The sequence below is a fragment of the Macrobrachium nipponense genome, chromosome 18 (assembly GCF_015104395.2).
Source record: "Macrobrachium nipponense isolate FS-2020 chromosome 18, ASM1510439v2, whole genome shotgun sequence".
In the NCBI taxonomy this organism is placed as follows: Eukaryota; Metazoa; Arthropoda; class Malacostraca; order Decapoda; family Palaemonidae; genus Macrobrachium; species Macrobrachium nipponense.
In genome coordinates, this window is record NC_087211.1 from 22,975,151 (window position 1) to 22,990,895 (window position 15,745).

Sequence of the window (15,745 nt, forward strand, 5' to 3'; positions counted from 1 at the left end):
CTATTTTAGAGGGTTCTCAGTTAATATATAAGCTACTGCTTACATTAGGGATAAACAAAACCTAATAGGATATAATACAATATCTCATTGTTTTAATATATATCCATCTACCCTTGTGTGATACTCAGTCATATTGTTTCTCGGTTAATAAAAGGATTTTCACTTTAATAAAAAGTAATTCCTATTTAATATTGTTAAGCTACTACTTATTACAGGCAAGACTTTAATATGAAGCCTTATCATTTAGTTTAGGCTATACAACCATAAACTAAGTTACTTTTACTGAGCCCAGTAATTTTTGAAACTTTTAATATACTGGTTTGTAAACTTACATACAGGCTAGGCTACCAAGCCATAGCCAACAGATATTTTGTTAAGCTTACAATACTTTTAGTATACTACATTACAGATAACAGACTACATAAAAACTATTCCATCAATACTAACCATTATGTTGGGTTATTTTATCTTATATGTAAATAAATTAACACTTATTCTAGACTTAATTTAGAGTATCTAATTAGCATTATAACTTCAATACTCAAATTTATGTGTGATTTAAAACAAACACTTAAAATGTAGCCTCAGTTTAGGCTACTACCTCATCTGGCACCTGTTGCCACTTTCCAACTGGTCTTAGGTTATGTAGTCTAGGCTAACAATTTAGTTTGATAGTGTTTGTAAAATTTAAACTTAACATTAGGAATTACCTAGCTTTGGTTATTTTGGTCATGCTAATTATGTATACTAATATAAAATGAAAATAGTCTAACCTGTTTATTTACTTCTAGGCACTTATCACCGAAATATTAGGTAACTACCTAGTCAGGCTTATTTAAATAACTTTCAGATATTTAATCTTAGGTTACAGGCTACAAACAATCGCTACTATAGTCTAAAATTATTTGTCCTGAATTGACAAGGCTAATAGCTCATGTAGGCTAATGCCTAGGAAATTGAAGACGCCGTTATCTGAAAAGATTAACTAAATTAATAATACATTGTGGACTAGTTATTTATTTTATCCTTGTGCGTGTTTCACATATCTAATGGATATATGAGGCTCATATTGTACCATTTCTAAAGTTTCTGGATTTTTCTTCATTGCAGGCGTGCTACTAAACTAAACCTGAAGGTTGCATGTTCAGTTGCAAACTGCATAACTCTCTGTTTGCCAATGAGGGGTAGCTCATACCAGAGTCTGGGTAGTTTCTGAAGCACCATGATTTGGTGTGAGTCAACAGAATTTTACAGATGCCTACTATGCTGGGTGAGGTTGAACCTGCAAAGGTATACTCCCAGGAATTCCCCACATCCAAGAAGCCCCAGAGTGATCTGGAGCTATACAATCCTCCAGCCATTTCTAGGGTAATCCTCAAGCAAAAGAAGACGGGGCAACAACTACAACAACACCCCTTTCGAGAAAGGCACAGACATGCCTACTGAGGAAGAGTGAAGGCAATCAGAATGTCCAATTAGGGCAAAGGAACAGGTATGCCTCAATTATACTTGCCAGGCTAGGGGTTGCCTCCTATAGTACCACTTGTAGAGATGTCCTCCCCTTCAGGAAACATGTCACCCTTTCAAAGGGGCCAGGATGGCAATGGTCCCATACCATCCCCATCCCTTAAAGGGTTCTTTCCAACAACCATAACCCTCCTCAGAGAAGTGTGCACAAGGCTCTCCTAAAAGGAGCCATAGAGAAAGAGATGTTCATTTGTCATTAAGCATATCTCTTTGCATCCCCAAGAAACACTCCTTCGAACAGAAAACGATCCTCAACCTAAGCTGAGCAAGAGGGAGTTCAACTGGTGACCAGAGAGAGAGAGAGAGAGAGAGAGAGAGAGAGAGAGAGAAGAGCCTAGAAAAATTGTGACTGATAAGTAAAAGATGCTAGTCAAAAGGTTCCCATATTAACTGGTACAAGTCCCACCACACACCAAAGTTCCAACAGACATTTTGATACACACACCACACCATTAACGAAAGTGATAATTTTGTGGACCTGAATAACCATACAAAAGAATATTTAAAGGCTGCCAAGACATTAAGGAATAGGTTAAGAATTTGCATCTTCTTCCTTAAACAATATCTTACTCATGAGAGATGGTGGCAAGGATGAGGTGTGTAAGATTTTTCATCCAGCTGCAAAACTGATTTCTAAGACTTTGCTCCCATTCTTGAGGTCAAAATAAATAATCCTACTGTCTTGAGTGAATCTATATAAAATTTTCTTAATTCATATAATTTGACCAAAGCTATAACATCCCCTGCCCCCCCCCCCACTCCACGATGGGTTGCAAATGAAGCCATGGAATAGGTTAGGAACATGGTTCCCTGAAATACATGGCCTCCAATGACAGGTTAGGAGCATGGTGCTCTTGGTAAGATAAGGTTCTAGAAGGTTAGCTTTGGATGTTACCCTATATTTTATTAATTTTGTTCTGTCAACAGTCAAATATCAGGGTTTCAAACTAAGTTCCACCAAATGGAAAAAATTTCTTTCCCTAATTATGTAACTTTTCTTATGGTTTATCACACAATGTTAGTTTCTTTGCCATAAATACAGTTTTTAAATTAGAATTTCTTCATGTTTAGGGGTCATAATCCCAATGCAGTATATATTCCAATAGAGATGGCTACCATAATCATTAAAATTTCACTAGCAACCAACAGAAAAACAAAATATCAGTGTTCAAAGGGATTGGGTAGAAACTAGAATTTCATCCTGTTAAATTCTAAGTTTCTATTACAAAGGGCAGTTCTGAAAGTCTAGATGGTTTGATTTGTTGAGAAAGTTGGCAGAGACTCATCAAGGGCCTCAAAAGGATGTCATTATGTAATGGCTACAAAAGATCTTAAAGAAGCAGGTCAGGTTGCTTACCTTTAGTAATGGATTTTGTCTTTTTTTTTTTTTTTGATAGATGGGAACCTGCTCCTTGTAGAGACTCAAATTTCATGTTAATATGGACAATGAAAAGTGTTCCATTCTATGGAACACTGTTCAGGCTCTTAAGTTAAGAATATCATTGAATACAGTTGCCAAAAACTGTTTCAGATTAGATAAAATATCTCTTTATTGCTTTGCGATTCAGAAAAGATTATAAAAAGGAGACTGTTTCCCCTACAGTATGTTAGGTGGCTGCAAAATAGCAATGGAAGTGAAGGATTGTATACTGATGGATCATTCTCTTAAGGCTGGCAACACTTGGAAGAATTTTATAAACATCATAAACTAGCATTTTTTGTGTGAAAAAGGAGATGGATTATTCATTCAGTTTGCTGGGAACTTGACACACTAAAACCGAAGTTGTGTTGATTCTTGATGTAATATTGTTAGCACTATCAACCCTCAAGTGATGAAGATTTTCCTCTGAGTACCCATTGAGTATCTAGTCTATGAAGGGAAACTGGAAGATAATAAAGATTTTTCCAAGGAATGAAAGTGGAAGCAGTCCACTTCTAGAAGTCCATGACAACTCAATGCAACTAGGGGCCAGAGGTTCACAGGTCCTTTAAGACAAGAGCTGAATCAGGTTTTTTCCTTACCAGGGAATGGGAGGATGTCAGAGAGAGAGAGAGAGAGAGAGAGAGAGAGAGAGAGAGAGAGAGAGAGAGACGAGTGAGAGGAAAGAGAGCGGAGATGAGAGAGATGAGGAGCGAGAGAGAGAGAGAGAGAGAGAGAGAGAGAGAGAGAGAGAGAGAGAGAGAAGCCAAACTTGAGTAAGGTAGAAGTAAGGTAGCAAAGTTGGAGACCGAGAAAGAAGTTAAAACTTGGCATTCTGAGTAGCAAAGTTGAAGATTTATACAGAGATAAAACAGGGTATGGAGTGACAGTTAAGAATTGAGGAAGTTATCAAACTTAGTATGCAGAGTTGGTAATTTCTACCTTCTGAAAACAAGGATCCTCTGCTCCTATTGAGTGCTCCTATTGAGTGCCAAGCAAGGGTACCAGAAATTTCATGCAAAGTCTTTCAAGTAACTGACCTTGGATTAGTGAGTGGAGGGGAGTGTGTCATGCCAACAGGTCATTTAAAACAGGTGACAGAAGAAAGAGGATGTGCACATGACAACGGCAGAGCGACTTTTGACAGTCCACAAGGAACAGCTACAAAACCTTAATATGAGTTCAAGTCTAATTAACAGATCATGGCTAGGTTAAAAAAAACTTTCATCATTGTAACTTGACTGTTGTTGCAATATCTTTCACATGAGGAGTTCATAAGCAGATCATGATTAGGATATCATGAAGTGTCTAGAATTATGGCAAATTCCACAAAGGAATTGCCAGGACATGTAATTCAGAAGCTGAAATTAAAGGATGCCCTTGAAAGAAAAAGGGAAGAATTTTTAGTGCTAAGATGATGAACAATAAGTCCTGAAAAGTAAAAGGATAGAAAAGAGGCGAAAGCCTACAACACTGAATATGAGCAAGGACTTAAGGAACAAGTCTTGGATAGATTGCACATGAATTACACAGAGTAGAGTATAAGGTAGTCAACACTAAACATACATAGACAAATACTCTGCATAACTCAACTTGTCCTACGGGGAAAGGTAATTGAGGAAGAAGAGAGTGGAGTGTTACAAGTGTAGTCTGTGCACGTACACATAGTCTGCACAACACAATCCACAGCTTAAATTAAGTGTGTACAAAACAACCTACCATAAGACAATTGTGAAGTTAACAAAAGAGGATGACTACAAAAATCATGAGAAAAGCACAGACAATGATGAGGAATGAGATGAAAATGAGGCATAATAATAGACTATGATACTGACACAACTGAGGCAAAATATATCAGCTGAATTAAGTTGCAGTATGACAGAGTTATTTCTATATGGTTCAGGAGCCTGAACCATGTAGTAAATGAGGGTTGGAGATCCATAGCCAAGAGCATTCGAGTACAAAAGATATTTTGTAAATCCTAAGATTAAATCTGCAGCAATGTTGGATTCCAATTTTAGATGGAAATGAACTATTCAAAAGGGTTAACAAGTCTAACTTGGAAAAGTATGTATGAAACCTTATTAAAACTGAGAAAAGCACAGTGGATGATAAATGAAAAGAGGAGAACGAACATCAAGATTAAATTGCAAAATAAAAAAGAAGTCAACAACAAAAATAAATTAGCACTCAAAATGCAGTAATGAGATAAAACTGAACTTAGCTTGAGGATATAACAAAGCAGTGTACCAATGACAGAATAAAACAGTCAGTCTGATAAATGATACCTAAAGGATATGAGAATTAGTGAACTATACAGGCGGCCTGCGGTTAACGGCGCAATCACTCAGCAGCGAATCGGTTTTACGGCTGTCATAAAATATATTCATTAAAAAAAATAAGGCATTTTAAGGTATTTTTGCGGAACAATTTTCAGTTAACAGCGCCGCTAGCGCCGTTGTCTAATGAGTTCATACATTTGTAGAAACGCCGTTCAGACCATAAAGGTTATGCAAATTATATTAACAAATTTTATGCAGAGTTATTACATACGTATTAGGGTAAAATATATGCCCCTGACACTGTTCTATGCCGAAAATATCAAGTTACATAAGTGCAAATTTAGCTATGGATGTGTCGATTTATACATGTTCATGATTTTATGTTAAAAATGTGTATGAAAATGTATTACGTAAAGGGTATTTTTATTTCTGTACAGAAATATGATACGAAGGCAGCTTTTGAAACTGTCCTTCACATTATCAAATGCCGCTCTTCCGAAAATATAGTTAAAAAAAGTGCAAATTAGCAAACAATGTGTCGATTTTATAAATGTTCATGCTTTTATGATTAAAATGTGTATGAAAATGTATTACATAAAGGGTATGTTTACTTCTGTGCAGAAATATGATAAAAGGGCAGCTTTTGAAACTGCCCTTCACGTTATCAAATTTGTAAGCCGCCGTCTGCCGCTCTTCCGAAAATAACGAGTTAAAAAGAGTGCAAATTTAGCGATCATGTGTCGATTTTTTAAATATTTATGCTTTTATGTTTGAAATGTGTATGAAAATATATTACGTAAAGGGTATTTTTATTTTTGTACATAAATATGATACACATTAAGGCAGCCTTTGTAACTACGCTCCACGTTGTCAGGGGATTTTTTCATGTTCGTTCTTGTCCGCCACTGTTCCAAAAAATGCATGGTGTTATCTTATTAATTATGCATCTTTTCCATAAATCCTTTAAAAAATTGTACATTACTTCACTGTATCTAATATATTGTATGTATTCTCATATTATTGTATTATAAAATACTACGGCAAATCTAAGCCAGTATTCTGCGGAGCGGCCAATGTGGTTTGAAATCAGCTGATGGCGAACACTAGTTTGTTTCACCATAACGCAATTCTGAGCAAATTCTCTTGCTTCTGGTTAACATAAACGAATATCTAGATACTTGACTTTTATGAGACAAGGTTATTTTTCCTTATACAATGTGTTTTTAGGTGGAAATATGAACTGAATATGTCTCGTTGTGAGTGTGAACTACTTTTTTTTTTTCTTCAACAGATTACGTTGGCAGCATGTTTATTGCGTAAAAAAATTACATCATTCTGTTCGCAATTATCCTTTATATCATCGTATTACGAACTTTACGTTATTTATCTTATATCGGAGTGAAACCAACAGTAAAATGTTTTCTTTCAAGCGCAGTAGTTTTGATTAAAATGATTTTATCTCAATTTTATCTACGTTGTGTTTGATGGCATATGTTTACTGGAGTTTTATCCTTCTTGCCAATGTACGATAATAGTCATTAGCAGCTTGACCAATTTTCTCAGCTTCAGTTATAACTAGGTTTAAATTTAACAATATATTTCCCAATTGATCTTTGATCTATATTGATCTTTTATCAATAGCGAATAAAGTTATTACGTTAAGATATCTCAGTTCTCTTCTATACATAATGCCATTTATAACAACTACGGTAATAGTGTACTGTAGTACGATGTTTGAAATACAAGCCAAACAGATGTTATTCAATTCGGTTGTACTTAGAAAAAAAAAAGTTGTTTCTCGTTCGGTTGTTCATGGCTGTACACGTTCACGCAACGAATATAATGCTAAAACAATACTGTCAACATTCTCTTTTGCTGTTATTGAACTTATGTAACAAGAAGATGGATAAACTTAGGCTATTGTAATTTGGTCTCTCATAAAATCGGACTATCGTAAGACGAATTATCGTAACTTGAACACTACAGCTACTTGTACACTGCATAAACCTTATTATATTACATACTCTAGACACCCAAAGGATTAAAGCTAGGCTTTTTTCACTTTACAGTATTTATAATGCTATAATGTACTGTGCAGTACTACTGTACAGTAAATTCTACAGTACTATACTGCATAAATATAATTTTACTTATTGCGCCATTGTGGGATTACGGCGCCTTTGACTGGTCTAGAGTTTCGAAAGTAGGTGTGCAGCGGCCGTAGGCTTTAAAATCGCTTAGCGTCGACAATCACTTAGGGTGAGGCCACACTAAACGCGGCGAGCGTGGAGGTTGGAGGGAAGAGGTTCCCGCGGCAGTTTGAATCATAAGTATCTTATGCGGGTGGCCACACAAGACTAGCGGGACGGCTCGACCCTCTGCAGTTGCCGCCAGGCGATGTAACATGTTTTAAAATACCGCGGCGGTTCAGGCGTCTTCAACCGAAACAACCCCATTTTCTATATGATTAGGGAGGGACTTTGTTACTTGAATGGTTACTTCCCTTTATTGATTATATTGATAACCATGTTGTGAAGTTAGTTCCCGTATTAAGGAACTTTCATTTGTAACCTATAAATTGTTTAAAGCATATTATCATTGTTAAGTAACTGATATTAGCATAGAAACGATTAAGTTTTAAGCGACTACATTTATTATCTATTCAGTAAAATATCGAGTTAATTATTCCATATCTGTAATGCATGCTTAAATTAGCAGTTATTTCAGCACCTCTCATTTGTGTACTTTCAGAATGCGTTCAATGTTGTTCTCATTAAAGTCAAACAAATAGACCGAGTTTTTATATAGTCTGAATACTTTCCCAGGGGATTAGTTCATCACTGAATTTAAAGTGAATATAAGAAAAGGACCACACTACATAAATAGACACTCCGACTTTACATGGTCACTAACGTGCAGATGAACTGGCAATCAGTTGCCGAAGTGTCACCTGTTCAGCAGTAGTGGCTACATAAGAATCATTTAATTGGGGAGGTGTTCCGGAAGAGAGCTTTGTGGGATCCCTGTGATCCATTCCATAAAATTACTTTTTTTCAAGAAATGGAAGAAGAGTAGAACGAGTGGCCCTCAGATGTAGCCATCGGTGTCATGCATTCGACCCCCAAAAACTTAAAGGTGCCAACTATTATGCACTCAGCCACTCAAATAATCCTTGCCCAGCTGCATAGACTTGATAACTATACGAATCCTCAGTGCAGCAGTATCACTTATTTATGAAATATTCGTGGTACTTTGTACTTTCTTTATTAATGTTAACAAAGAAGCAAAACTGATTTTTCCTTGTGTTACTTTCTTTTATGTAGTTTCCATTAAACTACTTTTGTTTTAAATACCGGTAAATCGTTTTATTTCAACATAATTCAGACAATAATCAATTATACGTCTTATATAATTTGCAATTAATTCTCGCTCCTTTGTTTTTCTAAGTATTTTTAAGGAAGTAACCCTATATGCTGTTAGTTTTGCAATAATGAAAAGTTAAAATCCACATTTTCTTTTCACTTCCCCTAAAGTAATAACTATATGGGAAGTAAAAAAAAATATATATGGATTTTAACCTTTTATCATCACAAATTTCACTGCCAAGCAAAGAACCAAAAGACCGTTGGGTTATATGTAGTCTATCGTCAAGTTTGACACTTACGATTTCTATTAAAGGCAATTTCCTATCCAAACGTTACTTTGCAAAGAAGTATAGTATCTTTGACTGCTGAGAGTGATGCGTGGGAGGGAAGGAGGGAGGGTGGCATTTCTGGTGTGGCCATGTGTAGTTTTGATGCTGCTCTCCCGCTCGAGACGTGCCTGCACCTCGACGCTCCCCGCGCCCGGTGTGGCCTTACCCTTAGGGTCAGTGGCCAGGAACAGAACCCCTGCCGCTAACCGAGGGCCGCTTGTACTCTTGCACTAAAAGAGCTCCAATTATTAGGGGCCCTCAGTTTATGATGAAAATTTTTTTGTACTATGTACATACATCATTTCTTTCTTGATGGTAAGTTGTTCTCCAGATACATACTTGGATCTAACTGCTTTTCATGAGGCTGGCCAACCTCATGCCCAAAAGAAATGTGCTTGCCTAGTACAGTGGTACCTCGAGAATCGAGATACGAAATTAATCCGTTCCGAGGCGCCCTTCGTATCATGAGGTTTTCGTATCTTGGACCACATTTTATATGTAAAATGGCTAATCCGTTCCAAGCCCTCCAAAAACACCCCAGTATATTTCATAATAAAGCTAAATTGACCTATAAACAATGAAATACTACAACAAATTGGACCATTCAATACCTAACTTAATAACGTAATGCTAATTACCTGCAAATAAAGTGTATTAGTGTAGGTATACAAGAAATACTGTACGTATGTAGTAAAATGTGGAAACGTACCTTTCGAGTGAGGCTATCTCCGAAAGTGGCGGCAGAGGAGGAGGACAAACGGCAGATACGTACATACACTTAACTTTACAAAACACTTAAAAAAATGTAAGGAAAACTAAAGTAAAATTTACGAAACACATTAACAAAACTGTAACACTTAACTTTACAAAAACTTAAAATTTAAAATTATATATTTTTTTTTTACTTTTTTATACTTTAGTTTTTTTTTTTTTATACAAAATTTCAACTTCATCACCACTTTCAACTTTCTGTTTTTTTATCAATTGGTTCTTCCTTTTTGCTTACTCCTGCTAATGCTAAAGGCCTCTTTAAAAAATAACTATATAAGGAAGATTGCCTCTGCCTACTTTTCACAATGTTCCTGAAACGACTCAGGCAAACGTCATCGAACTGTGCAAGCATACGACCTGTGTGAGCCTTTTCGGGGTGTCTTTTTTCTATAAACGATTGCACTTTATGAAAAGTGGCTAGAACATCCTTAATTTCTGCCATTGTCATAGGGTCGCCCTCCTCCTCCTCGCCGCTGCTAGAGAACTCCTCTTGAACGATGTTATTTTCTATGGCCTCCAACTCCTTCAGGTCATCCGTTGTAAGCTCTTCTTGGTGCTCCTCGAGAAGGTCGTTGATGTCGTCCTCATCAACGACCAGCCCCATGGACTTGCCGAGTGCAACGATCTCGTCAACATCTGGTTGCAAAACACTTTCAGGATCGTCAACTGTTTCTGAATCTGCAGCACCAGCTTCGCCCACGTCGAATCCCTCGAAGTCTCGGGCGGATACAGCATCAGGCCAGAGTTTCCTCCACGAGGAATTCAAGGTTCGCCTCGAAACCTCCTGCCAAGCTTGGTTGATGAGTCAGATGCATATGACGATGTCGAAATGCTCCTTCCAAAATTCACGCAAGGTGAGGTTTGTGGTATCGGTGATGTCGAAACATCTCTTGAAAAGATGTTTCGTGTACAGCTTCTTAAAGTTCAATATCACTTGCTGGTCCATGGGCTGGAGGGAGAGGGGTGGTATTAGGCGGAAGATAAAGAATCTTGATGAAGGAATACTCTGCTAGGATATCTTCCTTGAGGCCAGGAGGGTGGGGAGGGGCATTGTCCAACACCAGCAGACATTTCAGGGGGAGGCGCTTCTCTTCCAAGAATTTCTTCACTGTCGGGCCGAAACACAGATTTACCCACTCTGTGAACAAAAGCCTCGTTACCCAGGCTTTTGCATTAGCCCTCCACATCACTGGAAGCTTCTCCTTAAGCCCTTTGTGGGCCTTGAAGGGTCGAGGAGTCTCGGAATGATACACCAGTAGGGGCTTCACCTTGCAATCCCCACTGGCGTTGGAACAAAGTGCAAGCATAAGCCTGTCTTTCATAGGCTTATGCCCGGGTAGCTGATTCTCTTCCTCCGTGATGTACGTCCGACGAGGTATTTTATTCCAAATAAGGCCAGTCTCATCACAGTTGAAGACTTGCTGAGAACTGTAGCCTTCCTTGGTCATCATCTCGTCGAACGTCTTTTTAAAGGCTTCGGCCGCTTTCGTGTCCGAGCTGGCCGCCTCCCCATGCCGCACCACCGAATGGATGCCAGTCCGTTTACAAAATTTCTCGAACCACCCATGCGAAGCCTTCAACTCTGGGGTTGGCGTTGATGTCCCTTCCCCTCCGTTGTCTTCCGCCTGGGCAATCAAATCGCCGAAAATAGCGCTGGCCTTGTGGGAGATTGCCGTCTCCGTTATCGTATCGCCGGCGATTTCTTTGTCTTTTATCCAGACAAGAAGCAGCCGTTCCATCTCGTCATGCACGTGGGTCCTCTTCCTGGACAAAATAGTGATGCCCTTGGAAGGTGTAGCTGCTTTGATGACATCCTTCTGCTTAAGGATGGTGCCTATTGTCGACGGATTTCGGCCATATTCCTTGGTGATCCACACTCAATCGCATACCAGCTTCATACTTCTTGATAATCTCCATCTTTGTCTCCAAAGAGAGCATTCGCTTCTTTCCGTGAATTTCAACTTTCTTGGGACCCATGACTACGTATATACTGTACGTAATTTACGTATAAGTAGAGTAAAGTTTTCACACAACACGATAAAGTACATATACTGCAACGAAATCACTAACGAATTTACGTTACTAAACGAAATCGTTAGACCGAACGAATACCTCGTGCGTACGATAACCATGCTGCTACCGAGTGGCCGAGGCACCCCACTACGTACATAGATGCATCATGGGAGGGATGCTGACCAATAGGAGAGAAGGATCTCATGGCAGTGACTAGCATCAGGAACCAATGGGAGAGCAGGAGGATGGTGGCGAGTCTACTCAGTTGGCGGCGCGCAAGTTTTAAAATTGTTATGGTGGTTCAGGCGAATCTCGGACTTTACAGAAACCTTTTGTATCTTGAAAACTTTTTGTATGTAGCGCCGTTAAATTTTTTGTGTTAGCTTTCGTATCTCGAGTTTTTTGTAAGTTGAGCCTTTCGTATCTCGAGGTACCACTGTACTAAAATGTTAAGTTATACTTATTTTGCACATTTATATTTGACCAAATCCTGGTTAAAGTGGTGTGTTTTGGATGCTATCAAATGAATATACTAATCTAGACGGTAAAAATAATTCTATACAAATGAAAGCTCTACAATAAACAGAATCATACATAAAAACCATCAAAAAAGCAAATATCTTTGCGATGGTTTATGTGCTTAAGAATGAGACTTACCTGTAAGTGGTATTTATTTTTGTATTCTCAAAGTATGCCTCTTTTGTGCTGATACTGCATTTGGGGCATATTACACAGCTACTAGATCTTGGTCCACTAGCTGAAAAAAACAAGTTCTTTAGTTTTGTCACTCAATAGATAACAGAATGACATTTGAAGTGTAATCAATCATTTGCTAGCAAAATTAGGTTGCTGTCCATAGTAAATGTTTTGCTATGAGAAAGGACCAGTTGAGAGCATGCATGAATAAGTATTCTAATTTCTTGTGATGGATATTATACCACCTTCAACTTTTATAATTATGTAATAAGTCTTAAATCTAACTACAGCATTTGACTTGTTCTCAAAATTAAAAATGTAAATTTCAATGATGGAACTGAAATGAAAAGAAATCTGTCTCTCAGCCCAGCCAAGTGAAGTACTCTGTAGGTTGTTTCTAATTTTCATGATAGGGCTCTTCCATTCTATTGTTCATTCTTGCATACTTCTGAGACATTCTCATGTAGAATTATTGTAGTTTTCATCAACCTGAATGAAAGGACACTTCCAAATACTTTAAAGCAAGTTGTAATGTATCTTTGCATATATTTTCCTCGTTTACATAAGTAGAAATGCACACTGTATGAAAGGAAGATACATACAGTAAACTGCCCGGGTTCATACAATCCGGATTAGCAGACTTATGTATTTGCAGATTTCTCTCTGGAAATATACCCATTATTTGTGAAAAATTCACCAGTTCGCTGTATTTTTCTATGAGAAATATCCATAAATTCCTTTTTTTTATTTTTTTATAAATTTCATCATAAAATGCACATTTTGTATGTATGTATGGAGTTTTTACCTTGCATGGAACCAGTGGTTATTCAGCATCGGAACCAACGGCTTTACGTGACTTCTGAACTACGTTAAGAGTAAACTTCTATCACCAGAAATACACATCTCTAACCCCTCAATGGAATGCCCGAGAATCGAACTTGCAGCTACCGAGGTGGCAGGCCAAGACCATACCGATCACGCCACTGAAGCGCTAAAATGCACATTTTGTGATAAAACTATAAAAAAACCAGGTATAAACATTTCTAACCAACAAAATAAGCAGTTTTCAGCATTTTCATACATAAGGGTTTCAACGACATATTTGCAGATTCTAGCTATTTGAGGGGGGTCTGGTATACATCCCACGATCGTCTTGCGTAACACTTTTGTGGTTATTTATAGACTTTGAGAAACGTATTTTTTGAGCTCTTCTCTCATGGCAGAGAAGCGTCCATCGTCTCCCGAACCCCACCCCTCGCTGGTGGACCTGCCCTCCCACCCCTGACGAGCAGGGCTTCCAGATGGTACAGAAGAAGCGAAAGAAAGCTTTGAAGACCATCATCAACGTCCCTGGGCCTTCGACACCATCTCAAACTTCGACCCCTGGAAACTCCTCCTCCACACTGCCCAAGTTCAAGGCAATAGCATCGCAAGGCCAATCGTCATATGCAGCCGTTTTAGCATTGGAAAATAAACATCCTGAAGCAAAACTACATGCCAGACCTAATCTGAAAGGGGAATTTATAATTTCCCCTAAAGACTAGCATTCAGCCGACCTCCTCAGCAACGACCCCTCCTGCCTTCTGCTAGATCCTGCAGATAAAATCACAAAAGGGATGATTTGTAAAGTCCCGAAATACATTCCCATCGAAAGAATTCTCCAGCTACCAAATATCCTGAGTGCAACAAGATGCACAGTAAAGAAGGACGCAGCTACGACTGAGGAAACCCTGAAGGTGGAGGCAACATTTTAAGGGTAATATCCCTCCCTCCCATCGATCTCGGAATCCTCGGCACCTACCACACAGAAAGCCTTTTGTTCCTGAGCCACTACGATGTTTCAAGTGCCAGAAGTACGGACACCACAGGAGAGAATGTACTTCCCACCACGTCTGCGGAATATGCAGCCTGAAACATGAAACTGACGTTTGCCTCCAGAAATTCAAATCAAAGGGCCACACTGTTGCCCGATGCCCCAACTGTCACCAGTCGCACATGCATGGTTCAGAGGATGCCTGTCAGACTGGAGAAGATCTGGAGGATAAAGGGCATAACTCCCACCACCTGCAAGACCTCCAGACCGCCAGCCGCCCCCAAGACGACCTCCAAGCCAACCAAGGATTGATCCCAGGACCAACCTACCTCCTCCACCACAAACTCCTCATCCTTTTAACCAAAAACCACGTCATTATATCCCAAACCCCTCATCCTTTCCTTCCCTCCAACCTCCAATTCCCAAACCCCTTCCAACCCCCCCGACCCCTAAGGTTATTCCCTCAACCCCTCAGTTTATTCCCCCAACCCCTCAGGTTACTTCCTCCAGCCTTTGCATCGCCGAAGACGCCGAACTCCTGCTCGTTGTCGAAGCAGGAACTCAGACAGAACAAGCACCAGTTGAAGATATGCAGTTCGAGACAACTACTGAAGCTCCGTTTTGTATGCCGAGGCTGGAACGCAAAACAGAGGACTTCACCACCTAAGAAAGAACTCAAATCGGTCGCCTCTGGGAGTGAATTCCGCTTCGTAGGAGAACAAGGGATAAACAAGCTCCTGATGACCTATGACGAATTCAATGCCTTCGTTCATCGAGCCCTATCCGACAAACATTACACTTTTAACGAACGACTGTTTACAGAGATCTTCCAGGAAGCCCTCAACTTTGAGATCTCCCTCCCAGATGACTTCCTCCAATCTGAATTTCGATTCAGAACTCCTCAAAGACAAATACCAATTCTGCAATAGAACGATCATCAACTGTTCTCTGAGCTCGTCCACGTTCTGTTGGACCTAGAGGGATCAGTTCCAGATGACCTCCTTCGAGAAAAGTGCTGTTTATAGCATTAACTGCTTTTTCTTTTACAAAACAATCCTCCTTTCCCCTCCGTTTTTCGGCCCGCCTCACGTCTAACGACCGAATATTTCAAACTGTCACTCTAACTAACGCTTAAGCTGTTGTTTACTTTTGTTTTGCTTTCTATAAAACTTATAATATTTCCGTTTTTCTCTCGTCGAATCTCTATTACTATCGATCGGCGATATTGTTTTCTTTTCAATAACGTAAGTGACAAATATGGTACTTGAACTCCATAGATTAATGTGCTTTTTTTTTTTTCGATTTCCTTACTGGCTATCTCTGACTCGCCAGGACTCGCTACTATCGATCTTTATCTCCTACTAATGGGTACCTTAGGGTTTAAAGGGTTGTTAACCTTGCCTGTTCACCTTTTCCTTTCCTCTTTCAAAATCATACCATCTCACTTGCATAACCCATAGAATCATAAATAAAGGCTCACCTCATATCCTTAAAAAGGGATTTTGACGTAAGGAAAAATCTATTTCTGG

The 15,745-nt window shown here is 38.9% G+C and overlaps 1 protein-coding gene across 5 annotated transcripts in view; it reads right to left on the reverse strand.

Annotated features, from left to right (window-relative positions):
* Nucleotides 1-15,745, reverse strand: part of LOC135196921 (receptor-type tyrosine-protein phosphatase eta-like) — a 416,919-nt gene that overhangs the window by 253,965 nt on the left and 147,209 nt on the right. For all 5 annotated transcript variants that reach the window (XM_064223752.1, XM_064223756.1, XM_064223753.1 and 2 more), the window contains exon 9: nucleotides 12,365-12,464. In XM_064223752.1, coding sequence (XP_064079822.1) covers nucleotides 12,365-12,464 — 100 coding nt within the window. The remainder of the gene's footprint in view (nucleotides 1-12,364; nucleotides 12,465-15,745) is intronic.